The sequence below is a fragment of the Dendrobates tinctorius genome, unplaced genomic scaffold, assembly GCF_039654945.1.
Source record: "Dendrobates tinctorius isolate UK_male_01 unplaced genomic scaffold, ASM3965494v1 ptg000046l, whole genome shotgun sequence".
Classification (NCBI taxonomy): Eukaryota; Metazoa; Chordata; class Amphibia; order Anura; family Dendrobatidae; genus Dendrobates; species Dendrobates tinctorius.
Window position 1 is genome coordinate 63,844,533 of NW_027361714.1, and position 21,950 is coordinate 63,866,482.

The 21,950-nt window shown below is 41.7% G+C and overlaps 1 protein-coding gene across 2 annotated transcripts in view; it reads left to right on the forward strand.

The window, feature by feature from the left end:
• LOC141089500 (amine sulfotransferase-like) overlaps positions 1-21,950 on the forward strand; it is a 108,791-nt gene that overhangs the window by 34,655 nt on the left and 52,186 nt on the right. For both annotated transcript variants that reach the window (XM_073575955.1, XM_073575956.1), the window contains 2 exons: positions 8,085-8,253; positions 13,951-14,159. In XM_073575955.1, the coding sequence (XP_073432056.1) occupies positions 8,085-8,253; positions 13,951-14,159 (378 nt within the window). The remainder of the gene's footprint in view (positions 1-8,084; positions 8,254-13,950; positions 14,160-21,950) is intronic.

The following is a 21,950-nucleotide window of genomic DNA, read 5'->3' on the forward strand; positions in this document are numbered from 1 at the left end:
GTGCTACACCTCCCTCCCCCTGTGTGCTGCTGTCCTCGCTCTGCATGTCCTCCTGCCAGGTTGAGTCAGTTACTATATCATCCACCACCTAGTCTTCCACTTCCGCACCCTGGTCCTCCTCCTGACTATGTGGAAATTGTGTCTCATCATCGTCCACATCTTGTGACACTTTCCCACCGTCGCTCAAATATTTGGGTGTCGCTACATGCGATCTCCTCTTGTCCCGCTTCAAGTGGACTGGGCAAGAAGCCCAAATCTATAAATAGAAAAGTGAACAGCTCTTCAGAGTGTTCAAGTGTGGGATTGGTTGTCTCTTGGCACTCGGCATGGTGGGAGGAAGGAGGATCATGGTGCGGAATATGCGGCCCAAACTCACGGCTACTGAGACTTGACCATGTGGAAGACATGGATGGTTGTAGTGGCAAAGTGACTGGAAGAATTATCCACTATCCAACCAACAACCTTTTCACACTGCTCTGCGTTCAATAATGGTGTGCTGCGGTGCCCTAGTAATTCGGACAGGAATATCAGGCGAGAAGATGTGGGTGTTTGTTGTGGCACAATTTCAGCTTGCCCACGGCCTCGGCCTCTGCATGCACCTTCACCATCACGTCCAGTTCCCCGTCCCTTGCCACGCACCTTGCCCATTTTAAATGTAGGATAATATTTTTCACGTTCACTACAAATGGCTGAATTTGGAGCAAACTTATATGTGATCCGTGTGACAAACAAACCACAGTTAGAAATAGCTGGCCTGTAGGTAACTATTTTTGCCAGCAAACTGGTGTCAATAAATTTGATAACACACTGCAACAAAATTTAAAGGGAGGCCAGAAATGGCAGAATTTTGAGCGCACTTTTTATCTCTGATCCGTGTGATGGACAAACCACAGTTTGAAATAGCTGACTGGTTAAAAATTTATTCTTGGCCCCGATACCTGGGGTTATGTCTAGAAATATCTGTAATAGCAAGAGCAGACAGAACTGGAATTGACCCTCTTGCTATATGCACTGCAGTCTGCCACATACACTGCCTGCCTGCCTAGCACTGATATCTATGCAGCTTTATTAGTCCTCAGAAGGACTGTTAGTTGCGATGGATATGTATATTATATATGGTATACCCACACTAAGTAAGAAGCAAATCTCTCCCTAGCTCAGCAGCAACTCTCCCTACACTTCCTTATTCCAGAGCAGACTGTGACAAGCATGGCTGTTCCAGGTCTGATATAGACCTGATGACGATGTGCGGCCAGCCAATCACTGTAATGATGCTTACCTGCCCAGGCCTCCAAACAAATGCACTAACAGGGTGCAGTGGACCTGATTAAAGATGGCAGCAAACCAGGTGCAGCAATACCAATGAAACAATCACTTTCAACCTATCAATCCACGGAGAGGGTGATTGTTTGGTATATTAGTGCAGGGATCTCCAACTCCAGTCCTCAAGGCCCACCAACAGATCATGTTTTCAGGATTTCCTTTGTATTGCACAGGTGATAATTGCTTCACCTGTGCAATACAAAGGAAATCCTGAAAATATGATCTGTTGGTGGGACTTTAGGACTGGAGTTGGGGAACACTATATTAGTGCACAAAAGATAATAATCTGCATGTGGCATTTTTCTGTGATTTTTTTTTTTTTTTTTTTTAAATTTTGGAGGGATTTCTAAGTCCTCTTTTTGTGTCGGTGAGCTCTGTTTTGGATGTTTAGTGATAGGACTCGCAAACGTGGGGACCCTTGATGTGTGTTGTGAGCTTCCATATTTTGACCTTAATTTCAACTAATACCTCACATATATTGATATGGTTTTTTGCACTTTATTTAGCTATTTTTTAGAGTGCAGTTGGGTCTAGATGGCTCTGTAAACTGTTGTCTCTGTTCACACAGGATACATTTTGGTTAGCACTGGGCAGCCCGCTTGATCTAAAAGTATGGGTGTTACTAATAGGCTGTAAGCCAGATGCTCTGCATCACCTGTATGTTAATAATGCAGCATACAGACTCTTATCTTTTGTGCGTTAATATACAAAACAATCACCCCCTCCATGGATTGGTAGGTTGAGAGTGATTGTTTCATCGGTATAGCTGCACCTGTGTTGCTGCCATCTTTAATCGGTTCCACTGCATTTGTTTGGAGGCCTGGGCAGGTAAGCATCTCTTCCTTTTCTCTGTGATTTTTAAATTTTTTTGGGGATCTCTAAGTCCTCTTTTTGTGTTGTGACTGAGTTCAATCACTGTAATGCCACAACCAATATGGCTGCGGCATTACAGTGTGTGGAAGACAATCCCTGCATGTTCATTGGCTTTCTAAAGAGCGGCAAACATGCAGAGCAGGGACCCGAGCTCCCGCTGAGCAACCCCGGAAATACTCGGTGAGCTCCGAGCTCTGTCACCCTTGACTAAAAGAAATTGTTTACCTTAACCTCTTTGTGACCACTCATGGTAGATATATGTCGGAGCTTGCTGGGTTCTGTGCAACGCCGACATTTATGAATGGTGGGTGGTCTTGCTGCGCTTAGGACCCCCACGGTCCTGCAAGCGCTGCGATTCCTGTGCACAGCGGTTGCTCTGACAAGTGACATCATCGGGATCTGATTAGATCAGGTCCCAATGATTTCAAACCTTTGCTATCTTCTAGATGTCGCAATTGCAGGATTTAGAAGATAGCAATAGGAGACCCCTGCTATACTAACCTCTCCGACACCCTCCGTGATGAGATCTGATCACATCACGGGGGCTCCCGCGTTGTCCCGTGAGCCGGAGGTCACGGGATGACTTCTGGGTCTGCTAGCTTTGGTGGCTTGTAAGGCTCAGCCTGCAGCTGAGTCTAACAAGCAATATGACAGTGTAACACTGATAGGTCTCATATAATGCAATCATGTGTATTGCATTGTATGAGACCTGTGATCAGACAAATAGAAATTGAAGTCCCATACAGGGACTAAGTAAAAAAGTAAAAAAAAAAAAAAATGGTGAAAAAAAGTTTAAAAAAAAATCACAAAATAAAAACAAGAAAAAAAAAATAAAACAATGAATAAATATACTGTATATATGTAAAAACAAAAAAGTACACATATTTGGTATCACCGCATCTGGAACGAGACAACCTATAAAGCGGTCACATTTGTTAACTTCTTCAGTGCACACCGTAAAAAAAAAACTAGCAAAAACCTTTTTCATCACGTTGCCAAACAAAAAGTCGAATAAAACACGATGAAAAAGTCAAATCAAAATGGTAGCAATGAAAACGTCATCTTGTCCCGCAAAAAATAAGCTGCCATGCAGCACAAAAATAAAAAAGTTATATCTCTCAGGATAAAGCGATGCAAAAACAATTGTTTTTTCTATAAAATAGCTTTTATTGTGAAAAACCGGCAAAACACAAAAAAAATATTAATGTGGTATCACTGTAATCCTACTAACCCATAGAATAAAGCAGCCTTACCAATTTTACCACACGCTGAACGGTATAAAAAAAAAATTCATGAATTCCTGGTCTTTGATCATTCTGTCTCCCAAAAATCGTAATAGAAAGTAATCAAAAAATGTAATGTGCCCGAAAATGGTACCCATAAAAACGACAGCTCGACCCGCAAAAATCAAGACCTCACAGGACTCTGTCGGCAGAAATATGGAAAAAATTATAGCTCTCAAAATATAGTGATGCAGAAACTCTTTTAGTGTGTGACAGCAGACAAACAAAAACCCGATATAAATCTGGTACCGCATCAAACCAATGAATAAAGTCGCCTAATCACTTATACTGCACGAGGAGCGGCGGAAAAAAATAAATAAAACCAATTCTTCACCTGCTGTGGATTTTTTTTCATTCTGCCTCCCAAAGATCACAGTAAGGCCGGAGTCACACTAGCGAATAAAACGGACGAATGCATTGCGATAAAAAATCGCATTGCATTCGAACCCATGTTATTCTATGGGGCAGCTCCCATCATGCGATTTTTTTATCGCATCCGATCCTCTGACCGAGACAATCGCAGCATGATGCGATTGTCACCGATTTTCGGATCGGATTCGACAATGCAAGTCTATGGGGGCGACAAAAAATGGGACTAAAAACGGACCCGATGTGTGAGTTGCGATTAAATCGCACTCGGTGTCCTTTAGCAAAAGCCGGCAATTCTTTATTCCAATACAGTAAAATCACAGAGACCCGTTAAAAAAAGAAAGAATGAATAGATCTAGACATATATATATATATATATATATATATATATATATATATATATATATATTTTATACATGTCATAGAGACACATTTATACATATATTTCTAAGTCATACAGTTCATCAAAGCATAGCCACAGAAACATTTGCCGGCTTTTGGATATTTATTCTCCTGCCCGACATGAAATGACACATGGTTTACATATAGTTAACCATTTAATTTCATGTTTTTTTTGTTATGTCTATCACTATTAATTAGATGAGTGCTTGTGGGTAACATTATGGAGTTGTAGGGGTTAATTTAAGGGGTTAATTCGTTGTATTAAATTACGGGGACTCCCTGCAGCCTCAGTGACGTCAGCAGGAGTCCCCGTAATTTAATACAACGAATTAAACCATTAAATTAACCCCTACAACTCCATAATTTTACCCACAAACACTCATCTAATTAATGGTGATAAACCTAACAAAAAAACATGAAATGAAATGGTTAACTATATGTAAACCATGTGTCATTTCATGTCGGGCAGGAGAATAAATATCCAAAAGCCGGTAAATGTTTCTGCGGCTATTCTGCTTTGATGAACTGTATGAATTAGAAATATATGTATAAATGTGTCTCTATGACATGTATAAAATATATATATATATATATATATATATATATATATATATATATGTGTGTCTATATCTATTAATTCGTTTGTGTGGGGAAACCTGTCATTGGGCTCCATTAAATGTCCATTTTGCTATCCTGCGAGAAAATCTCGCCAGACGGATGTCAAAAGGATGCTTACATGCGATTAAAATTGCATCAATGAAGAAAAATCGCATCAAAAACGCATCACTGGTTAAGATAACTTTGTGCGATTTCGGACCGTTAAAATGGGACCGATTTTTTTATTCTTTGTGTGTGACTCCAGCCTAAGGCTAGGCTCGGTGCACATTTATCCTGCGCACTGTGCTGAGCGCTTACACAGGGGCTTCAGTGTAAATCTCTGAAATACGTGATTCAGACGAAACCCCAGGCGGAAGATTCCCTATAATGAGGCAGATGGAGGCACTGTGGATGCCATAAGACCTGTGATCCCTTGGTGTCCGTCTTTTTAGTCACATATAAAAGCGCGGTCAGCCTATTTTGTGCACCTCAGTCCAGCGTAACTCTGCTGCCTCATGATAGTGAATGGATCCCTTGGGGGTTTCATGTGAATCACTTCACTCAGAGATTTAGATGGAAGCCCCAAACTAAGTACTTAGCATAGAGCACCAGATAACTGTGACCCCAAACATTATGTAAAATGTTCCCAATAAAAGTTTCAACTCATTCTACAAAAAAACCACGTCCTCACTAAGGTTCATAATATTTTAATGGAAATATAGGGGATTTCCACATTACTGCTAGTACAAAGGCTCTGGAAAAGCATTATGGCCAAAAATTGAATTATTTTTTCTTCACTGCCCAATGGTATAAAATTCTGTGACACACTTGTGGTATCAATATGATCACTGTACCCCTAGATGAACTCACTGAGAGGTGTATTTTGTAAAATGGGGTCACTTATGGTGGTTTCTGCTGTTCTGGCACCTCAGGGGCTCTGCCAATAAGACATGGCACCCTCATGCCAATGCAGCAAAACCTGCACTGTAATATGGTGCCCTATCCCTTTTGAGCTTTGCACTGTGCCTCAAAAGTAGTTTTCAACCACTTATAGGGTATTGATGTGCTCAGGAGAAATTGCACAACAAATTGTATGGAACAATTTCTTCTGTTACCCTTATGAAAATGCAAAATATGGAGCTAAAAAAGATTTGGGAAAAATTAGATTTTTCTATTTCCACGGCTCTACGCTATAAACTTCTGTGAAGCACCTGTGGGTTCAAGGTGCTCAATACACAGCTAGATAAGTTCCATGAGGGGTCTAGTTTCCAAAATGGTGTCACTTGTGGGGGGTTTCCACTGTTTAGGCACATCATGGGCTCTTCAAACGTGACATGGCATCCGCTAATTGTTCTATCAAATTTTGCACTCAAAAAGTCAAATGGCACTTGTTCCCTTCCAAGCCCTACCGTGTGCCCAAACACTAGTATTCCCCCAAATATTGGGCATTGGCGTACTCAGCAGAAATTGCTCAACAAAATGTATGGTCAATTTTCTCCTGTTTCCCTTGAGAAAGTAAAAAAGATTAGGTCTAAATAAAACATTTTGTGAAAAAAAAGTAAATGTTTATTTTTTTTCCTTCCACGTTCCAAAAATTCCTGTGAAGCACCTGAAGGGTCAATAAACTTGAATCTTGAATGTGGTTTTGAGAACCTTGAGGGGTGCAGTTTTTAGAATGGTGTCATTTTTGTTTATTTGTTTATTTTCTGTCATATAGGCCCCTCAAAGTCACTTCAAAAGTGATGTGATCCCTAAAATATGGTTTTGCAAATTTTGATGTTATAATGAGGAATTGCTGGTAAAATTTTAACCCTTATAGCTTCCTAACAAAAAAATATGTTTCCAAAATTGTGCTAATGTAAAGTAGACATGTGGGAAATGTTATTTATTAACTATTTTGTGTGATATGACTCTCTAATTTAAGGGCATAAAAATTAAAAGTTTAAAAATTGCAAAAATTTCAAAAGTTTCGCCAAATTTCCATTTTTCTCACAAATAAACGCAAGTCATATCGAAGAAATTTTACCACTGTCATAAAGTGCAATATGTCTCGAGAAAATATTCTCAGAATCACCAGGATTCGTTGAAGTGTTCCAGAGTTATTATCTCATAAATTGACACTGGTCAGAATTGAAAAAATTGGCCCAGGCACAAAAGCAAAAGCAAGCTCTGGCGCGAAAAGGTTAAAATGTAATTTTAAATTTTAGATGATTAATAATATATCTTCCTGCAATGAGTCTGCGATTTGAGAATTAAGGGGCAGAACACTATCAAATTGTTCCAAAAAGTTTAAGGGTATGTGCACACGGTGCGGATTCTTCTGCAGTTCTGCCGCAGATTTGGCCCTGCAGAACTGCAAGTGATGTACAGTACCATTTAAAGCTTTGTAAAACAAAAAACGCTGTGCACATGCTGCAGATTTTTCCGCACACATTTGATGCGAATTTAAAACTGCAGCATGTCACTTCTTTTGTGCAGTTCTGCTGCAGTTTTACATCTGCTCCATTATAGAAATCCGCAGGTGTAAAACTGCAGGGGAAATCCGCACAAAAACTGCAGTAAATCTGCAGTAAATCCACAGGTAAAACGCAGGTCATTTTACCTGCAGATTTAGCAAAATCTGCGCGGAAAATTCCACAGCAGAATCCGCAACGTGTGCACATAGCCTAAAGGTTAAATCAGTCATTTATAAATAAGCATAACCTACTGAGCTCAAGAATTTAATTGCTTCCATCTGAACAGAGAAAGACATTTGCCTATAAGGTAATATAATTTGGATCGTTATTATAATTATTATTTTAATTACTATTACCTTTAGGGTATGTTTCCATGGGCCGTAATGGCAGCACTTTGGACGCAGCTCCGCCCAAAGCGCTACCGACTTTTGTACGTGTGGTGATTCCGCATGTGTTCTTTGAACACATGCGGAATCACCGCATCCTATACATAGACTGTGTAATTTATCTTGCTGAGACTGAGCGTCTCCACAGGATAAATAGGCATGCTGTAGTCTGTAAAGATGGACCGCATGTCCGGTTACCCAGGGAAGCCACCTGCATCTTTGAACGCATAGTGGAGATGGTATTTCATGAAATCCCCTCCACTATGCTGTAACATATGGACGCTGCAGATTGGATGCTGCGGCTGTACGCAGCGTCCAATCCTCAGCGTTTCCTAGCCATGGAAACATACTCTTACAGAGAAATGCATATTAAAGATATATTTTTTTATCTGTAGATGGCTACAATGGACCAAGATGCACTTCATGAAGCCTTGAATGCTATATCCTTTAAACATAAAGGCATGTACTTTGAGACCAATATTACATCACGTGAAGTCATAGATGATATCGAGCATATGGAAATTAGGGATGGTGATGTGTTTCTAGTCACTTACCCAAAGTCAGGTATGACATTGTTTGATATTTTTTTCCAATGATGGTGTAAGAAAAGTTTAATTTTATTGGCATAGTTTGGTAATGATAATCATTTACAAAGTGTATATTCATAGCAGAAAGCTGAAGATAAATTAACCCCTTAATGCCATAAGACATACTATCCCATCCATGTGCCCTGGGACTTAATTCCCAGGGACGGGATAGTACGTCACAGTGATCAGCGGCGACCACGTGGTGAGCGCCGCTGATCGCGGCCGGGTGTCAGCTGATTATCACAGCTGACACCCGGCACAATGTGTCAGGGGCGGTCACAGACCGCCCCGACACATTAACCCCTTGAACACCGCGATCAAACACGATCGCGGTGTACCCGGGGGTTAAAGGAAAGCATTGGCAGGGAGGGGGCTCCCTCCGTGCTTCCCTAAGCCCCCCACCGCAGCGCAATGTGCAGCGCTGCTGCGGGGGTCTCTTTCCCTGCAGGTCCCCGGATCCAAGATGGCGAATGGGGGCCTGTAGGGAGCTGACTTCCTCAGTGCCTGCAAAGCGCAGGCATGAGGAAGTCTGCGTCTATGCCTGTGACAGATCACTGATCTGTCACAGTGATCTGTGATGTGACAAATCAGCGATCTGTCACAGGACAGTGATGTCCCACCTGGGACAATATAATAACGTTAAAAAAAGTGTAAAAATATTTTTTTAAAAATCGCTAAATAAATTAGAAAAAAAAAAAATACTGTATTCCCCAATAAATTCATTTTTTGGAAATAAAGAAAAAAACAGTAAAAGTACACATATTGGTATCGACACGTCCGTAACGACCTGCCCTATAAAACTGTCCCAATAGTTAACCCCTTTAGCAAACCTCTTAAAAAATAAAAATAAAAAACGAAGCAAAAAATGATTTATTATCATACCGCCGAACAAAAAGTGCAATAACGCGCGATCAAAAAGATGCATATACAGTGGGGAAAAAAAGTATTTAGTCAGTCAGCAATAGTGCAAGTTCCACCACTTAAAAAGATGAGAGGCGTCTGTAATTTACATCATAGGTAGACCTCAACTATGGGAGACAAACTGAGAAAAAAAATCCAGAAAATCACATTGTCTGTTTTTTTTTCATTTTATTTGCATATTATGGTGGAAAATAAGTATTTGGTCAGAAACTAGCAATCAAGATTTCTGGCTCTCACAGACCTGTAACTTCTTCTTTAAGAGTCTCCTCTTTCCTCCACTCATTACCTGTAGTAATGGCACCTGTTTAAACTTGTTATCAGTATAAAAAGACACCTGTGCACACCCTCAAACAGTCTGACTCCAAACTCCGCTATGGTGAAGACCAAAGAGCTGTCAAAGGACACCAGAAACAAAATTGTAGCCCTGCACCAGGCTGGGAAGACTGAATCTGCAATAGCCAACCAGCTTGGAGTGAAGAAATCAACTGTGGGAGCAATAATTAGAAAATGGAAGACATACAAGACCACTGATAATCTCCCTCGATCTGGTGCTCCACGCAAAATCCCACCCCGTGGGGTCAGAATGATCACAAGAACGGTGAGCAAAAATCCCAGAACCACGCGGGGGGACCTAGTGAATGAACTGCAGAGAGCTGGGACCAATGTAACAAGGCCTACCATAAGTAACACACTACGCCACCATGGACTCAGATCCTGCAGTGCCAGACGTGTCCCACTGCTTAAGCCTGTACATGTCCGGGCCCGTCTGAAGTTTGCTAGAGAGCATGTATCGTGAGATTTTGAGTGCAAACCTCCTTCCATCAGCAAGGGCATTGAAGATGAAACGTGGCTGGGTCTTTCAACATGACAATGATCCAAAGCACACCGCCAGGGCAATGAAGGAGTGGCTTCGTAAGAAGCATTTCAAGGTCCTGGAGTGGCCTAACCAGTCTCCAGATCTCAACCCTATAGAAAACCTTTGGAGGGAGTTGAAAGTCCGTGTTGCCAAGCGAAAAGCCAAAAACATCACTGCTCTAGAGGAGATCTGCATGGAGGAATGGGCCAACATACCAACAACAGTGTGTGGCAACCTTGTGAAGACTTACAGAAAACATTTGACCTCTGTCATTGCCAACATAGGATATATCACAAAGTATTGAGATGAAATTTTGTTTCTGACCAAATACTTATTTTCCACCATAATATGCAAATAAAATGAAAAAAAACAGACAATGTGATTTTCTGGATTTTTTTTTCTCAGTTTGTCTCCCATAGTTGAGGTCTACCTATGATGTAAATTACAGACGCCTCTCATCTTTTTAAGTGGTGGAACTTGCACTATTGCTGACTGACTAAATACTTTTTTTCCCCACTGTAAATATCCATGGTACCGCTGAAAACGTCATCTTGTCCTGCAAAAAACGAGCCATCATACAGCGTCATCAGAGAAAAAAAAAGTTATAGCTCGAAGAATAAAGGGATGCAAAAATAATTATTTTTTATATAAAAGTTTTCATTGCATAAAACCGCCAAAACATAAAAAAAGACATAAATGAGGTATCGCTGTAACCGTACTGACCCGAAGAATAAAAGCGCTTTATCAATTTTACCGCATGCGGAACAGTGTAAACGCACTCCCCAAAAGAAATTCATGAAACGCTGGTTTTTGTTCATTCTGTGTCCCAAATATCGGAATAAAAAGCGATCAAAAAATGTCACGTGCCCGAAAATGGTACCAATAAAAATGTCAACTCATCCCGCAAAAAATAAGACCTCACATGACTCGGTGAGTCAAAATATGGAAAAATTATAGCTCTCAATATGTGGTGATGCAAAAACTATTTTTACAATAAAAAGCGTCTTTTAGCGTGTGACAGCTGCCAAATATAAAAACCGTCATAAATAGTAAATCAAACCCCCGTTATCACCCCCTTAGGTTAGGGAAAAATAATAAAATTAAAAGAAAATGTATTTATTTCCATTTTCCCATTAGGGTTAGGGCTAGGGTTAGGGCTGAGATTAGGGTTAGGGCTAGGGTTAGGGCTGAGATTAGGGTTAGGGGTGTGTTGGGGTTAGCGTTGGAGTTAGAATTGGGGGTTTCCACTGTTTGGGCACATCAGGTGCTCTCCAAATGCAACATGACGTCGGATCTCAATTCCAGCCAATTCTGCGTTGAAAAAGTCAAATGGTGCTCCTTCCCTTCCAAGCTCTGCCATGCGCCCAAACAGTGTTTTACCCCCACATATAGGATATCAGCCTACTCAGGACAAATTGCAAAACAACTTTTGGGGTCCAATTTCTCCTGTTACCCTTAGGAAAATAAAAAATTGGGGGCAAAAATATCATTTTTGTGGAAAAAAATGATTTTTTTTATTTTCTCGCCCGGGTGTTATAAACTTCTGTGAATCACTTGGGGGTTCAAAGTGCTCACCACACATCTAGATAAGTTCCGTGGGGGGGTCTAGTTTGCAAAATGGGGTCACTCGTCGGGAGTTTCAATAGTTTAGGTACATCAGGGGCTCTCCAAACGCACATGACACCCGCAGACCATTCCATCAAAGTCTGCATTCCAAAACGTCACTACTTCCCTTCCGAGCCCCGACGTGTGCCCATACAGTAGTTTTCTCCCACATATGAGGTATCAGCGTACTCAGGACAAATTGGACAACAACTTTTGGGGTCCAATTTCTCCTGGTAACCTTGGGAAAATAAAACAATTGGTGACTAAAAGATCATGTTTGTGGAAAAAATACGATTTTTTTATTTTCACGCCCAGGCATTATAAACTTCTGTGAAGCACTGGGGGTTTCAAAGTTCTCACCACACATCTAAATAAGTTCCTTGGGGGGTCTAGTTTCCAAAATGGTGTCATTTGTGGGGGGTTTCCTCTGTTTTGGTACATCAGGGGTTTTCCAATCGTGACATGGTGTCCGATCTCAATTCCAGCCAAAAACGTCAAATGGCGCTGCTTCCCTTCCGAGCTCTGCCATGCGCCCAAATAGTGGTTTACCCCCACATGTGGGGTATCAGCGTACTCAGGACGAATTATACAATAACTTTTAGGGTCCTGTTACCCTTGGGAAAATAAAAATTGAGGGTGAAAAGATCATTTTTTTGGAAAAAATATGATTTTTTAATTGTACGGTCGTACGTTATAAACTTCTGTGAAGCCCTTGTGGGTTCAAAGTTCTCACCACATATCTAGATAAGTTCCTTGGGGGGTCTAGTTTCCAAAATGGGGTCACTTGTGGGGGGCTTCCACTGTTTAGGTACATCAGGGGCTCTCCAAACGCGACATGGCGTCCGATCTGAATTCCAGCCGATTTTGCATTGAAAAAGTCAAACGGCGCTCCTTCCCTTCTGAGCTCTGCCATGCGCCGAAACAGTGGTTCCCCCCCACATATCAGGTATCAGCGTACTCAGGACAAATGGCACAATAACTTTGGCAGTTCAATTTCTCCTGTTACCCTTGGGAAAATAAAAAAAATTGAACCTGAATTATTTTTTTTTTATGAAAAAAAGTTAAATGTTCATTTTTTTTTTAAATATTCAAAAAATTCCTGTGACGCACCTAAAGGGTTAATAAACTTCTTGAATGTGGTTTTGTGCACCTTAAGGGGTGCAGTTTTTAGAATGGTGTCACTTTTGCGTGTTTTCTATCATATAGACCCCGCAAAGTGGCTTCAAATGTGATGTGGTCCGTAAAAATAAAATGGTGTTGCAAAAATGAGAAATCGCTGGTCAATTTTTAACCCTTATAACTTCCTAACAAAAAAAATTTTGGTTCCAAAATTGTGCTGATGTAAACATGTGGGAAATATTACTTATCAAGTTTTTTGTGTGCTGTATCTCTGTGATTTAAGGGCATAAAAATTCAAAGTTGGAAATTTTCACCAAATTTCTGTTTTTTTCACAAATAAACGCAAGTTATTTGTTTTCAAACCAATTTTATTGAGAGTTTTACAATATGTCACGAGAAAACATTGTCAGAATCACCGGGATCCATGGAAGCGTTTCAGAGTTATTACCTCATAAAGGGACAGTGGTCAGAATTGTAAAAATTGGCCTGGTCATGAACGTGCAAACCACCCTTGGGGCTTAAGGGGTTAAAAACACGCGCGGATCGCACACGGAGAGCACACGGACAGCATCCGTGTGCGGTACGTGTTCACACGGACCCATTGACTTGTATGGGTCCGTGTGATCCGTGCTGTTGCACAAAAACGGACATGTCAGCGTGTTTTGCACACGGACACACGGTCTGTGAAAACACACTGACATCTGCATAGACACATTCATTCGAATGTGTCTACGTGTGTCAGTGTCTCCGGTACGTGAGAAAACTGTCACTACACGTACCGGAGACACTGACGTGTGAAATGGCCTGAGTGTCAGGGTTATTTTTTTATAGATAATCTATAATATATCAGGATAACCCACTAGCGTAACTTAGCTAGTTGTAGCATGCCTTCACAGGTCTTGCCACATTCCAGCCTGCATTAATTCATCTGCCATATTGCCTCACATGCTGTAACCTTATGCATGGCTGATCCCTGCTCTGAGCATTACATAACACTGCTGAATGCAGTTCTAACACATGACCTTGTCATATAGCGTAGGCCAAGGATGACCACGGGTCACAGAAGGTGCGTCCAAGTGCACATTATAGCAGTGTATCTTCATAGTAGAAAGCTGAGGAGAAATTAATATATTTTACATGTTAAAATGTTAATTAATACATGTTATTTGGCAGGCACAATTTGGACACAGCAAATTCTAAGCCTAATATTTAATGAAGGCCATCGAAATGGAACAGATCAGATTGAAAACTTAGAAAGAGTTCCATGGATTGAGTATAAGCATCAGAGCATTGACTTCAACAGCCGTCCATCTCCTCGTCTCTTCTCGTCTCACCTGCCTTATTATCTAATGCCAAAAGATCTGAGGTTCAGGATGGGAAAAGTAAATCACATAAGTATTCTTTTATAATATTTATCATATTGAATCTTTTATAGATGATTTTACAATATTGGTGTCTGGAGAAGTTTTAGTGCAAAAAAAGACATTAAAATTATCTCCCAGAATATTCCTTTTATTTTAGTGACACTTACCCACCAGCAAACAGACAGGACATGTCCATAAAATGTGTGCATGGAAAATATACGTCAGGCAGCAAACAAAATGCTGAGCGCAATTATTTTTCCTAGGGCAGCTTATTCTCTTATAAATCAGGAGCAAATACAAAGAAGGGTTTTGGGATTGGGTTTTGCTGTACAGTATTTCTAATTTTTGCTATGGTCACACTATCAGTATTTGGTCAGTATTTCACACCAGTATATGTAAGCCAAAACCAGGAGCGGGTAATAAATACAGAGATGGTGACGTGTTTCTATTATACTTTTCTTCTGTTTGTTCTGGTTTTGACTTCCAGATACTAATAATGATGCAAAATACTGATAGTGTGACCATAGACTTTTGTACAGAGTCTTAGGTAGAACAACAGACACAGTAACCACAGGATAACTTTGTATGGTAGTTCTTCCAACAGATAGTATAAAGGGCCATTTTTCCATGTGTCGATGTGAGTGTTTGTATGGGTAGATATGCATGTGCTTTTTTTTTTGCATAAACTGTACGGAGTAGTTTATGTGTTTGTAAATGTATGTGTCCAGGAGCTTGTTGTGCATGTTCTGGATGTACTGTGTGTGTAATAAATGTAGCAACTGTAATTATATTGTTGTTCGTGTATCTGGTGTGCATATATGTGTGAGTATACTGTATGTGCACTAAGTGCACCCCTTAATATTCAGTATAATTAAAATGGCACTTTTTTTCCTGCAGGTTGATACAGTAATGAGAGTAATGAGAATACCAAATTTATTTATTTATTTTTGTTTTACTGCTTTTGCTAAAAAAAGCCACACAAAAATATTTTGGTCACCATATTTTGATACCTATTAGTGATGAGCGAATACATTCGGCACTATTCATTACTCGCACAAATAGTACGCTATTCGGGCTATTCATTACTCCGACTAGGGCAAAACAAGTCGGAGTTTCGACCGAAACCAGACCACAATGCAAGTCAATGGGGAATAAAAGTCGGCATTGAGCGGATGACATTCATCCACTCAATGCCGACTTTTATTCCCCATTGACTTGCATTGGGGTCGGGTTTCTGACGAAACTCCGCCTTTTTTTTGCCCTAGTCGGACCAGTTCCATCCGACTCAAATTTTGTTTCATGAAGCCCGATCCGACCAAAGTCGCTCAACTCTACTCGGGAGTAGAGATGAGCGACTTTGCTTTTTTTAGGGTCGAGTCGAACGAAATCGGCCGACTATCGTGAAAAGTCAAAGGTCCGACTGAAACACGAAACCCAATGCAAGTCAATGGGGAAGCAAAGTCGGCAGGGAGTGGAGGACAGTAAACACACCTACATGCCGGACCGCTTTTTTATAGTGCGCAAAATCTCTCTCTCCCCGAATGCTGCATATGTCATCTCGTTGCCCACAGTGTACGTCCTTGCTCAGTGGCTGAAAAAAGTCCGACTTTGGCGCTCGGGTCGGCAACCGCATGGCTGACCTCACGATATGGTCGGGTTTTGCTTGGCGAAACCTGACTTTAGTGAAAGTCGTCGACTTTTGAATTTGACCGACCCGTTTCGCTCAACTCTACTCGGGAGTAATTTGGTATTCGCCTTGGTATATTCGAGTGATCTGCCCAGCATGTTTGGCACTTTATTTGCAGCCACTAAACATGCTGGCCTGGCTTGCCAATCACAGTAATGACGGCGCCATCTTTGATGTGGCATTACTGTGGTTGGCTGGCCTTACAGCGTCTTAGGTGATATTTAATGGCTGCCAGCTCCATCTTGTGCACATCACAGCTGGAAACAGCGTAGGGAGAGCTTAGTGTGAGCGTAGGGAGATTGATAGGAAGTTAGGGACAGTGATAGGAGGTTACAGTGAGCGTTATATAAAAGCTTTTTTAAGAGCTGAAGATTGTGAAGATTAGTTCTTTGTTAGGTGGAGATACCGTAGCATAGGGAGAGATTTAATAGGAGGGAGAGTAAAGGGGGTTTTACACTAAGCAATATCGCTAGCAATATCGCTAAAACGTCACTGGTTTTGTGACGTTATAGCGATATTGCTAGCGATATCGCTATGTGTGATACTTACCAACGACCGGCTCCCCCGCTGTCCATCGCTGATCGCGCGAGAATGTCCGGCTCCATTTCTCGTCGGGCGCTTCCTGCTGAGACTTCCTGCTGTGACGTCCAGCGACGCGTGGAGGCGGGCGGGAGGACGTCTGGATCGCTGTGTGTGAATGGTAAGTATCGTGCGCTGCGTCGCTGCTGCATCGCTGTGAGATCTTTCTGTATGAAAGCTCACTAGCGATCATTTAGCGATGCACCAGCGATCCTGACCGGGTCGGATCGCTGGTTGGATCGCTGGTGCATCGCTAAATGTAAAAGGGCCTTAAAAGGCAGGCACCTGAGTGTTATCACATCATCATTGCAAGTATATGCTGCAGTTCTCTGCTATTTTCCATTGTGTTTTATAGTTTAGTATTAGGAACAGACGGTGGGATTAGGGCGAAGTAGGGAGGGTTTCATCCACTACCATAATATAAAAATCAGCTCTTTTTAGAGGCAAATAATATTAGTTAGTACCAGCATATACAAAACCAATTTTTTTTAGCTACATATTATTCCTGTGCAGCAGCTTTTAAAATTACTTTGTTTACAGCTAAATAATATTCCTCAGTGCCAGCATATAGTGACATCCATTTTAAAAGCTAATTGCTAAATAATATTCCTCATCTATTGCTTAATAGCTAATATTTATGTAGCAGTTGTGCAAAAGGTGCAAAACCTGTTGCGCTATGTAACGTCACCATTTACCAGTAATTTCCCCTGAGTCTGCTGTTGGTGTGTCACATAAAGGAGATCTAAACAATCAAAAAAAATTCTATTTGTAAAATAAATATCGTATTTTTATCTAGCAGTTGTGCGACTGGTGCAATCCGTGCCAAGATAAGCAAACGTCACAATTTAGCAGTGGCAATAATTTTTATTAGTAGGCTGTTGCAGTCAGAAAGGCGATATAAAAAAACAACAAATTGCCTTGGTTTAATAAATAGCATAATTTTATCTAGCAGTTGTGTGACTGGCGCAATCTGGGCAGAGATAAATAAAAGTCACAATGTAATAGTGGCAATAATTTTCGTTAGTCTGCTGTTGTAGTATGTCAGCAAGGTGATCTGAAAATAAAAATAGTTTTCCATTGGTTTAATAAATAGCGTAAACTTTATTTAGTCTTTGTGCGACTCTCGCAATCTGGGCAGAGATAAACAAATGTCACAATTTAGCAGTGGAAATAATTTTCATTAGTCCACTGTTGCAGTGTGTCAGCGAGGCAATCTAAAAATAGTTTTCTATTGGTTTAATAAATAGCGTATCTTTATCTAGCAGTTGTGCTGAGATATGCAAACGTGACAATTTACCTCCAATTTTCGTGAGTCTGCTGTTGCCGTGTGTAATAAAGCTGATATCTTAAAATAAAAATGACACACATGGCTAGATACAGTGAATTTGCACATGACACCTATGTGAGGGTTATGATAAATAAAGCCAGGAAACGTTTTTTTTTCATATGCATTACACATTCAATATGAGAAATGGTGAAATTAAGGGATGTGGATGTGGTGGTGTGCACCAAGGCTGTGATCTCATTCTAGCTTCCTGTCAAACCCAGACAAGTGTGAAGATGTTGTGGATTGGATGGCAGACAAAGGCTCCAGTGTGTTGACAAGCAGCACCACGAAGTCTTCAATCCAGTCTCAGTAGCCAAGAAGCTGGGACTCTGAATCCTCAACCTGTTCCTCCTTCCTCCCCCATCAAGAGTCCCAGGAGACATATGACCTCAATGCTGGCTTCTCCGAGTAACTGTTTACGTTCCCTTGTACTTATTCAGGCCTCTCAACATGCACCATTGAAAAGGGTCATGAGGGGGTGGAATTCAGTGATGCCCAAACATTTGAGCACCCTCATGCAGGAGAAAGCCACGTTGGGGAAGGTCAATTCATATCTAAAGAGGTAGAGGATAATCATGATTCACAATTGTTATCAGGTCTACCTAAAATTGCAAATTAGAAGGAGGATCAGATTGATGAATTATAAGACGACGTGGTCAACGATGAGGCCACTGATCCAACCTGACATGGTAGCAGAGAGGGATGGATCCGTAACACGAAAACAGGCAAGAAGACGTAGTGGTTTGACAAGAGGGAGAACTGGGTCAACTGTTCCACAGAGCCCTCCCACTCAGCTAGATAACAGGCCAAGGGTGTGTTGTTCCCCTGTATGGCAGTTTTTTTTTCTGAAAGTCTGGCACACGAAGCTAAAAAGAGGCAAGAACACTGCCAACCTGAGCACCACCAGCATGCAAAAGCACATGACAGCCAAGTACCCCAGTAGGTGGATGGAACGTGTGGGTACAAAATATGTGTCCGATGGTGAAACCACTGCCCCTTCCCCTGTGTTACAGCCTTCCCAGTCTGCTATCCATGAAGTAGGTGCTGATGCCTCCTGCCCACAACCTGCAGTTGCACAGAGACATCAGTCAGCAACCACGTCCAGTTAGAAGTACCAGTGCAGTGTTCATTTGTCCCTTCCCCAGACATTTAACAAAAAGCTGAAATATCCAGCCACCCACCCACAGGCCCAAACGCTAACCACCCACATTGCCAGATTGCTAGCCCTGGAAATGTTGCAAACCACCCTTGGGGCTTAAGGGGTTAAAAACACGCGCGGATCGCACACGGAGAGCACACGGACAGCATCCGTGTGCGGTACGTGTTCACACGGACCCATTGACTTGTATGGGTCCGTGTGATCCGTGCTGTTGCACAAAAACGGACATGTCAGCGTGTTTTGCACACGGACACACGGTCTGTGAAAACACACTGACATCTGCATAGACACATTCATTCGAATGTGTCTACATGTGTCAGTGTCTCCGGTACGTGAGAAAACTGTCACTACACGTACCGGAGACACTGACGTGTGAAACTGCCCTGAGTGTCAGGGTTATTTTTTTTATAGATAATCTATAATATATCAGGATAACCCACTAGCGTAACTTAGCTAGTTGTAGCATGCCTTCACAGGTCTTGCCACATTCCAGCCTGCATTAATTCATCTGCCATATTGCCTCACATGCTGTAACCTTATGCATGGCTGATCCCTGCTCTGCTTGCTTACCCACCAGCAAACAGACAGGACATGACCATAAAATGTGTGCATGGAAAATATACGTCAGGCAGCAAACAAAATGCTGAGCGCAATTATTTTTCCTAGGGCAGCTTATTCTCTTATAAATCAGGAGCAAATACAAAGAAGGGTTTTGGGATTGGGTTTTGCTGTACAGTATTTCTAATTTTTGCTATGGTCACACTATCAGTATTTGGTCAATATTTCACACCAGTATATGTAAGCCAAAACCAGGAGCGGGTAATAAATACAGAGATGGTGACGTGTTTCTATTATACTTTTCTTCTGTTTGTTCTGGTTTTGACTTCCAGATACTAATAATGATGCAAAATACTGATAGTGTGACCATAGACTTTTGTACAGAGTCTTAGGTAGAACAACAGACACAGTAACCACAGGATAACTTTGTATGGTAGTTCTTCCAACAGATAGTATAAAGGGCCATTTTTCCATGTGTCGATGTGAGTGTTTGTATGGGTAGATATGCATGTGCTTTTTTTTTTGCATAAACTGTACGGAGTAGTTTATGTGTTTGTAAATGTATGTGTCCAGGAGCTTGTTGTGCATGTTCTGGATGTACTGTGTGTAATAAATGTAGCAACTGTAATTATATTGTTGTTCGTGTATCTGGTGTGCATATATGTGTGAGTATACTGTATGTGCACTAAGTGCACCCCTTAATATTCAGTATAATTAAAATGGCACTTTTTTTCCTGCAGGTTGATACAGTAATGAGAGTAATGAGAATACCAAATTTATTTATTTATTTTTGTTTTACTGCTTTTGCTAAAAAAAGCCACACAAAAATATTTTGGTCACCATATTTTGATACCTATTAGTGATGAGCGAATACATTCGGCACTATTCATTACTCGCACAAATAGTACGCTATTCGGGCTATTCATTACTCCGACTAGGGCAAAACAAGTCGGAGTTTCGACCGAAACCAGACCACAATGCAAGTCAATGGGGAATAAAAGTCGGCATTGAGCGGATGACATTCATCCACTCAATGCCGACTTTTATTCCCCATTGACTTGCATTGGGGTCGGGTTTCTGACGAAACTCCGCCTTTTTTTTGCCCTAGTCGGACCAGTTCCATCCGACTCAAATTTTGTTTCATGAAGCCCGATCCGACCAAAGTCGCTCAACTCTACTCGGGAGTAGAGATGAGCGACTTTGCTTTTTTTAGGGTCGAGTCGAACGAAATCGGCCGACTATCGTGAAAAGTCAAAGGTCCGACTGAAACACGAAACCCAATGCAAGTCAATGGGGAAGCAAAGTCGGCAGGGAGTGGAGGACAGTAAACACACCTACATGCCGGACCGCTTTTTTATAGTGCGCAAAATCTCTCTCTCCCCGAATGCTGCATATGTCATCTCGTTGCCCACAGTGTACGTCCTTGCTCAGTGGCTGAAAAAAGTCCGACTTTGGCGCTCGGGTCGGCAACCGCATGGCTGACCTCACGATATGGTCGGGTTTTGCTTGGCGAAACCTGACTTTAGTGAAAGTCGTCGACTTTTGAATTTGACCGACCCGTTTCGCTCAACTCTACTCGGGAGTAATTTGGTATTCGCCTTGGTATATTCGAGTGATCTGCCCAGCATGTTTGGCACTTTATTTGCAGCCACTAAACATGCTGGCCTGGCTTGCCAATCACAGTAATGACGGCGCCATCTTTGATGTGGCATTACTGTGGTTGGCTGGCCTTACAGCGTCTTAGGTGATATTTAATGGCTGCCAGCTCCATCTTGTGCACATCACAGCTGGAAACAGCGTAGGGAGAGCTTAGTGTGAGCGTAGGGAGATTGATAGGAAGTTAGGGACAGTGATAGGAGGTTACAGTGAGCGTTATATAAAAGCTTTTTTAAGAGCTGAAGATTGTGAAGATTAGTTCTTTGTTAGGTGGAGATACCGTAGCATAGGGAGAGATTTAATAGGAGGGAGAGTAAAGGGGGTTTTACACTAAGCAATATCGCTAGCAATATCGCTAAAACGTCACTGGTTTTGTGACGTTATAGCGATATTGCTAGCGATATCGCTATGTGTGATACTTACCAACGACCGGCTCCCCCGCTGTCCATCGCTGATCGCGCGAGAATGTCCGGCTCCATTTCTCGTCGGGCGCTTCCTGCTGAGACTTCCTGCTGTGACGTCCAGCGACGCGTGGAGGCGGGCGGGAGGACGTCTGGATCGCTGTGTGTGAATGGTAAGTATCGTGCGCTGCGTCGCTGCTGCATCGCTGTGAGATCTTTCTGTATGAAAGCTCACTAGCGATCATTTAGCGATGCACCAGCGATCCTGACCGGGTCGGATCGCTGGTTGGATCGCTGGTGCATTCCTAAATGTAAAAGGGCCTTAAAAGGCAGGCACCTGAGTGTTATCACATCATCATTGCAAGTATATGCTGCAGTTCTCTGCTATTTTCCATTGTGTTGTATAGTTTAGTATTAGGAACAGACGGTGGGATTAGGGGGA